Here is an 8,188-nt window from a genome sequence, read left to right as displayed (position 1 = left end):
GCAAGCACACACACACACACACGCACACACGCACGCACACACACACGCACACGCGCACACGCACACATGCAAGCACACACATATGCACATGGAGAAAAGGGGGAGGGAAGCAAGAACACATTTTCATATCTTCCAGGTGACAGAGCTCCAGGCCCTGGTTTCCTTTATATTTTGGAGGTGTGTTTATCATTTTAGGATTAATTTTTATTACCTTTAATTAAGTATTCGCATGTGTCTACATGTGAGTACGTGCGCATGAGTATGTATACTTGTGCAGACCAGAGATGATGGATCCTCTAGAGTTTTTTTTTTTGAAAGATTTATTTATTATATGTAAGTACACAGTAGCTGACTTCAGATGCACCAGAAGAGGGCATCAGATCTCATTATGGGTGGTTGTGAGCCACCATGTGGTTGCTGGGATTTGAACTCAGGACCTTTGGAAGAGCAGTCAGTGCTCTTACTCGCTGAGCCATCTCGCCAGCTCCCCTCTAGAGTTACAGTCTGACACAAGTGTTGGCTACTAAACTCCCATCCTCTGAAAGAGCAACAGATCCTTCTAAACACTAAGCCATCTCTCCAGTCCCAAGGAGGGTATAGATTTAGAACTCCAGGAAACAATGGGTTTCACAGTGACAGTTTCATACACATATGTAATGTACTTTCATCCTATGTAGTGCACATGCTTGGCTTTAAAAGTTGGGGCTGGTGAGATGGTGAGATGGTGAGATGGTGAGATGGCAAAGGCACCTCCTGCCAGGTCTGATGACCTGAGTTTGATCCCTGGGACCCACATGTTAGAAGGGGAGAACTGGTTCTCACAAGATGTCCTCTGCTTTTACCCACTCATACCCATATTCACGTATATATCCACACAGAGATACATATGGTTCCATCCACACATACATGTATATATCTACACAGAGATACATACATGTAATGAAACTTGTCTGTTGTTACTGAATGAAACATTAGTTGAAAGTGTAAACATCACAAGTGACTCTGAGGTCTCTTTGGGTGACTCCTTTCACTCCCTTCAGCGCCCTCCTCCCCTCCCTGATCTGGGGTAACCTCTGCTAACATCTGGCCTTGGCCTTATTGACACTTGTGCACGTGTATGTGCAGGTGCTGTGCATGCCCTGTGCCCATCCTTCAGCACTGAACCATCTTGAAACATTCCAGCTGGACGTCCAGCTGCTGGCACCAGCACCTCTGTGCCATGGAGACTTCTGTGTGGCTACAAGTGTCTGCTCTATCTGAATGTCTCACAAGCTGACACACCAGCAAAGCACCACACCTGCAGGACCAGCTTTCAACCAGACAGGAGGCCAACATCCCATTCTTTCTTCTGAACTGGCCTGTGCTGCATCCTGTCAGCCTATGTGATGGAGTTTGGGGGCCACGGTGGGAACTGTCAGATTGCCCTTCTATTGTAGCTCCCTCTTCCCCATGCCTCTATCATGGGTTCTGGGATCAACACTCAAGTAAACTATTAGCAGTTGAAATGTTGTCTAAGGTCTTCTTTTGGGAAAACATATGTTAAAGCCTCTTGGCTTGAGACTGTGTCATACATCTTGCATGTAGTATGACTGTGTCCTCTAGTTGGTGTTCTCTTCTACAATGCACTATCTGAGCTCTCAACACCACCCTGAAGTGCTTGGGTCCAGGAGAAATGGAGAGATTAGCCATAGATAGAACATGGCAGATAAATCATAGTTTGAATACCTGTATTGAATAAGTTGTGGCTCACCATGCTAACCCCTTCTTTCAGACTCAGTCTAGTCAGCTGGGAAATGGACCTAAGGATATAATGCTCACAATACACACACACACACACACACACACACACACACACACACACCAATGCACACACACACACACACACACCACACTCACGAATGCACACATGCACATTCATACACACTTTCATGATTTCAATAAGTAAAGAGCAAGGACACATTTTAAATCCAAGCAAAGGTTTGTACTCCACCATTGCATGCCCTTATAGAAGTCTATTCTACTCCCAGGCCTATAGCAACAGGTAGGGACCAAAACTTGCTTAGAAAAATGGAGGCTGAGGGAGATTGTATCACCGACTGTGTTCCCGAAGTGACATAGCTAGTCCAGGCTCCTCTACGAAGAGGAGGTGGCGGCTCCCACCACGACAGCTAGAGCCTTGCTCTCATGCCTGCTCCACCATGATAGACTGTACCCTCAAACGGAGAGCCAGAATACAGCAGCTGCCGGAAAAGTAGCTCATGTCTCAACTTAGAATGTTGAAAAATCATAGGCTGGAGAGATGGCTCAACAGTTAAGAGCATTTGCTGCTCTCTCGGAGGACCTGAGTTCAGTTCCAAGAACCCACATGGCAGTTCACAACCATCTGTAAGTCTGGTTCTAGGGCATTTGCTGCCCTCTTCTAGCCTCTGAGGGCACGAGGCACATACTTATGTGTAGACAGACACTTATTACACACATTATACAAAAAAAGTTGTAAAAAAAAAAAAACCCTGAAAAACCATGTATTAGCCTAGAAAGGTTAAAAATGGTGCACCCAAAGGTTATTTGGAATATTATATAGCTGTTTCAAAATTCAAGGAGATCTTAATGACACGGGAAAATGCTAACAGTTTAGTTAGGCTAAGCGCTTAAGCAGGACAAAATCTATACCAGCAGCAACAGAGGCACCGGAAATGTTATGTTAAAGGAAAGCTGTGTAGAACAAGTTTGTAGTAACAAAATTCATACTGCCAGTTTTTGCAATCTACTAAGCAGTAGGCATTGTGAATAAGACAACTGAAGCTTGTCACAGCAGAGAGCATGTGGCCTGGTAAACAGGCCATAGTATAGAGAGATCGAGGAGGTCCTCCGAGTTGACTCTTCTCTTTGTCTCCCATAAGTGACCTTCCAAGCCTCCATACTCTACTCATTAAAAGAGACAGGTAACACTGCCACGTGGAGAGCCATCCACTCACCTGTGCCCAAGAACACACACACACACACACACACACACACACACACACACACACACACACCACACATGATGGTCCCAGCAATACTGTAGTAACATTGGAGGCAACCTGAATATCTGTCAACTGGTGAATGGGAGAAAATGTGAAGAGATCAGCAGCCTGGATGAATATTCTACAGCTAGCAGGAATGAATTAGACCTCTAGTGCTCAGCCTGATGGATCCCAATCTGATGATAAGTCGGGAGAAAACAGTTTGCATGTGAGCCTCATAGTTAGATCGGTACTGGTGTAGAGTAGTTCCCATACAGTCCGGTCAGAGGTTGCAGTTTCAGGCCGAGAGTGAACCGCAGCCTGAAACTACCCCATGGGAAACTCCAAAAATAAGCAACCCTAAGATTTAAGCCACACACCCTTCTGGGTAGAGTGATGAAATCTTATAGTGTACCTCTATCCTCCCCAAGATGGAATCACTCTGCTATCCAACAGACCCACGCAGTATGCACTGCCCACCCGGTAGCTACTATGCATGTGTTCAGGCAATGCTTGCTGTTTAAATCATAACCCTAGGCACAGAACTAGCGATGCCATCAATTCAGAGTTACCAAAGAAAAGTGCATATATATATATATATATATATATATATATGCAAAGATATACAGGAAGCTTAGTATTATCTACAGTTCAGGCATCTACCAGGATCTTGGGATGCATCCCTTGTTGACCGAAGTTAATAATAGATATAGATTGTTTTATTTTGTTACAGACAGGGTCTCATAGCCCAGGCTGGCCCCAAACTCTTGTTAAAGCCAAAGATGACCTTGAACTTCTGCTCCTCCTGTCTCTACTCCCAAGTTCTGGGGTTTCGGGTGTGCTCCTACACTGGGCTCTGCTGTAATCTTTACAGCACAGAGGACATGTTTGTGTTTGTTTGTCGAGGCACAGACTGGAAGGACTGGCTTTTGACAGCGGGGTCTCCTATAGAGGGAGAAAGAAAACTGAGAGGGATTCATAGCCAGACTTTGATTTTACCCATTACACTTAGCCATTTTACCTTTTTAAATGGAAATTTATTATTATCATCATCATCATCATCATTATCATCATCATCATCATCATCATCATCATCATCATCATCATCATCATCATCATCATTTATATGTAAGAACACTGTAGCTATCTTCAGGCACACCAGAAGAGGACGTCAGATCTCATTACAGATGGTTGTGAGCCACCATGTGGTTGCTGGGATTTGAACTCCAGACCTCTGAAAGAGCAGTCAGTGCTCTTAACCACTGAGCCATCTCTCCAGCCCACCATTTTACTTTTAAAAGTCCGAAGCCAACACGCTCACACACTGACATTAGTTAATCCTGGGTGGTGGGTTCCTGGGACAGGGGTCTATATTCCTTTAAACTCTTCCTCTTCCAGAGAAGGGGCGTGGTGAGAAGGGCGCTAGAGAGCAACTGCTCTCTTATGAGGCCTCTCTGGGTCAGCTTTTCCTTCAGTCTAATTTCATTTTCAAAAGCCAGGGAGCATCCGCAAGCCTAAACCTGAAATGCGCTAAAATCCGAGACATTTTGGGCAACGACAGGATGGTCCGAGTGGGGAAAGGCCACACCTGATCCAACGCTGTCTATGTGCTGAAGTAAAAATGGAGGAGCCATCACAAATGTGTCAATAGTTATTTCTGAGGGAGGAGAATGAAATGTGTAAAAATTACGGGGCCCGGGAAGATAGCCCAGGCAGTAAAGTGAGCGCCTTGCAAACAGGGGGAACTGAGTTACCACCCCAGAACTCATGAAAAATAGCCATTGGGGAGTTTTCCTAATCTCAGTGTTAGGGAGGAGACAGGTGGACCCTTGGAACCCACTAACCAGCCGGCCTCACCTACCCAGCAAAAGCCCCAGGCCCATGAGAGACCCTGTCTCCAAAAGCAAGGTGGCCTTTGCTTGAAGAACAATATAGAGTTTTCTGGCCTCCGTGTATGCACGAACACCAGAGTACACAACCCTAGACTCACATAGAAGCACATGTAACATACACAAATGTCCTTTTAGGACTTAGCTTCCATCCTGGAGATGCCTCACTGTGCACATAACATACAGGATTCTGCCACACTCCTAAGTCGGGAGTAGTCTGGGTAGGGAACAGTCAACCTATCTTCTTACCATCCCCATCCTGCAGCTATGCAAACAGAGGCACAGACAAGCCAGGCACCCTGTCCAGTGCCCAACAGCCCTGCTCTCCTTCTCTGGACAACTCAGCTTCAGAGGAAAACTTAAAACAGCCCATTTTACAGAGGAGGAAGCTGGAACCCAGAGAGTAGCCAGCGACATGCCCCAACGTCACACAGAGGAGATGGTGGTAGATGGTGGCCTTTGTGTAAGAGGTTCTGGAGTTGGATGTAGACCTGTTAGGGGTTAGCTAGGAGGGCAGGGGAAGAGAGGACTCAGATATACAGCTGCAGCTAGGCCTGGGTGTGGCAGGCATGGGCTTGTCTTGGCCCAGCTGCTCCTATAGCCCTGCCCGCTGCCTACCCTGCGTGACCTGCCACCCACCCACCACCAGTGGGAACTGAACGGGCTTTCCCCCCTCTCCCCTCCAGCTTCTTTTTGGTGTGTGTGTGTGTGTGTGTGTGTGTGTGTGTGTGTGTGTGTGTGTGTGTGTGTGTGTGTGTGTGTGTGTGTATGTGTGTGTGTGTGTGTGTGTGCTTTATGCAGAAGGGGAACCTGGTCCGACAGAGAAACGTCAGCTCAGCACTGTCATTCCCTTGCCTGAGCTTCCTCTATCTAGGGTTATCCTAGAGTCGCCCTGGGTGGCAGCAATTCGCCTCACCTGGCCACCTGGGCACCCTCCACCTTCCTTCGACGGCGCATCCCACCACCGGTTTGCTCCTGGGACAGTCCTTCTTTCCTCGCTTCCCCCACAGCTCGCCCAGGATCTCAGCTCCCTGGCGCCTGAGGTCTGCACGTTCTCGGGGTCCCATTCCCGCCCCCCTCCCGGCACTCACCTGGGCGCTGGCCCTTCCCCTCGTGGGCAGCCCGGATCCTCGCAGCTCGAACGACCCCCCAGCGCTGCGGCCCCTGGTGGCCCCGGACTCGAGAGCCCGGAACAAGCGACGAAGACTTGCGGGTTACGGAGGCTGCGTTGGCGCTCAGAGCGGGTCGCCTTTACCGACGACTTTGTTTCCCTCCCACCCGTCTGAGAGCCGCCGTGGGGAGTGCAAGCTGGGAGCCGCAACCCAGTGGCGCTCACTGGCCAACTGGGCGCCTTAGCCGCGCCCTGGGTGATGCAAGCCCCGCCCCCAAATGCCCCGCCCCCGCCCCCAAATGCCCCGACTCCGCCCTCTGAGAGCCTAACTCCCACTCTGGCTCGCTGGTCTCTAGCTCTTAATTCGCCCCCAAAGAATATCAGCATTTCTTTGCTAACCCTGTCCTCAAGAGCTCTAACCAGTTCCTGGAGGATTGACTCAGACCCCAAGATTTGATCCGTCCTCCGAAGATTCCCAGTCCCCCTCCCCCACTAGTGCATTTAAGTCCTGCAATGATGGAATGAGGCGGTCCAAAGGATTCTAAACCCTACCCCCAGGGATTTTGGACCCTCTACCTAAAAGACTCTCATACTCTTGTGGTCCCTAAAGAATTGGAATATTTTACGTTTATTGACTGATTGGTTGATTGATTACGTGTATGTGAATGTGTACCCTCGAGCCTCAGAGCGGTGTAGAGGTTAGAGAACAATTTGAAGGATTAGGGTCTCGCCTACCTTCCGAGTTCCCGGGATTGAACTCAGGCAGTCGCGCTTGGAGGCTGGCGTCTTTACCTGCTAAACCTTATCTGCCTCCTCCTGACGAAGGATTTTTAATCTCACTTTCTATTCTGCTCCCAGTCCTAACTCCTGTTCTCTAGATTTGTAATCAAATTTTCTGAAAGGGTTTTAATCTCGAGGATGGAATCCAGGGCCTCGCTTGCTCTGGATCGTTTGTACTGCAGCCACCAGCCGCCTATGGGATCTTAATCCTATAGGTCCCGAATTCTGCACTTGAGCAATCAACCGGTCCTACCCTTCACTTCAAAGATTCTAAACCAGCTGCAAAAGGAATGTAGCTGCCTTTAAGTCTAACCTCGCCCTCCTGGATTCTGGTGGGTCTCCTCTCCACAGCTCTCCGGTTCCTCCCACACGCAGCGGTTTTCCCTCCACCGGCCCACCCACCGCTTATTCAAACTCCATGCAAAGTTTGGCGCTCGCGGGAGTTCTCTGCCTTATTCTGGACAGAATATGGCACTGTTCAGAGGACCTCCCAAGTTGAAGAGAGGAAGTCTGACTGGCAGATCACAGAGTCTCTGTATGCATGGCATTCCACTCAGCCTGAGACAGTGTGGAGAACATCATTCAAAACGACAGACACCAACATTCTAAACTGCAATACGCACCTGCAGAAACTAACAGGAGTCCTTCTTTAAGCCAGGCCAGATCAACTGTGCCTCTCATTCATTCGTTTACGCGCGCGCGCGTGTATGTGTGTGTGTGTGTAGGCAAGTGTTTAGCAGTACTATGTATTGAGTATGAATTCTGAGCCCGAGAAGTGTTAGCAGCATCCCGAGTACCACCCACTAGGCCCAGTAGCAGCCCTCCCCCAGTTCTGACAACCAGAGCTGCCTCATACATAGCCTGGCCACTCCCCATCCCACGTAGAAATCCCTACTGAGAAAGACAGTCACCCCACACTAATGTGTTTGCTATGTATTTTAATACATATATGCCCTATTTATAAAAATAGACTGAGTTTTGAACGGGTTTAATTGACTTGGACACAGAAGTGAAATTAGTCTGTGTAGAAATAAACAACGCTTGTTATCTACCTACTGAGATGGGAAGGAAGCCAATCAAGGCAGCATCACAGAGCTAGCTGGCTGTCTCTACCCGAAACTGTCTGGTTGGGACAGGAGGCAATGTATTGTACACACACATTATCACCCCCTCCTTCGAACCTCCCCGCTTCCCGGTTATCCATCTAGAGACAAGGGCCTGGGCATTTAAGCACTCACTCCTGTAGGATGTTAGGTGAGGGATGCTCGGAGGGAGGGCCTTAGGCCTCCAGCACTCTGGTCTGCCCCAACCATGCTTCCAGAGCCTCCAAGAAGAGGAAGGTCGGTCCTGGGACAGGCCCAGGGGAAATTAGAAGGATATGACCAGCATCCTTTACATCTCTGTGG

At 48.6% G+C, this 8,188-nt stretch overlaps 1 protein-coding gene across 1 annotated transcript in view; it reads right to left on the bottom strand.

Annotated features, from left to right (window-relative positions):
* Hck (HCK proto-oncogene, Src family tyrosine kinase) overlaps positions 1-6,913 on the bottom strand; it is a 45,617-nt gene extending 38,704 nt beyond the window's left edge. The window contains exon 1 of the mRNA XM_031372319.1: positions 5,983-6,913. Within this exon, the coding sequence (XP_031228179.1) occupies positions 5,983-6,389 (407 nt within the window). The 5' untranslated portion in view covers positions 6,390-6,913. The remainder of the gene's footprint in view (positions 1-5,982) is intronic.
* Between the last annotated feature and the right edge of the window lie 1,275 nt (positions 6,914-8,188).

This window comes from Mastomys coucha, unplaced genomic scaffold (genome assembly GCF_008632895.1).
Source record: "Mastomys coucha isolate ucsf_1 unplaced genomic scaffold, UCSF_Mcou_1 pScaffold15, whole genome shotgun sequence".
In the NCBI taxonomy this organism is placed as follows: Eukaryota; Metazoa; Chordata; class Mammalia; order Rodentia; family Muridae; genus Mastomys; species Mastomys coucha.
The sequence above is the reverse complement of the archived record's forward strand: the minus strand, read 5'-3'. Positions and strand labels throughout refer to the sequence as shown.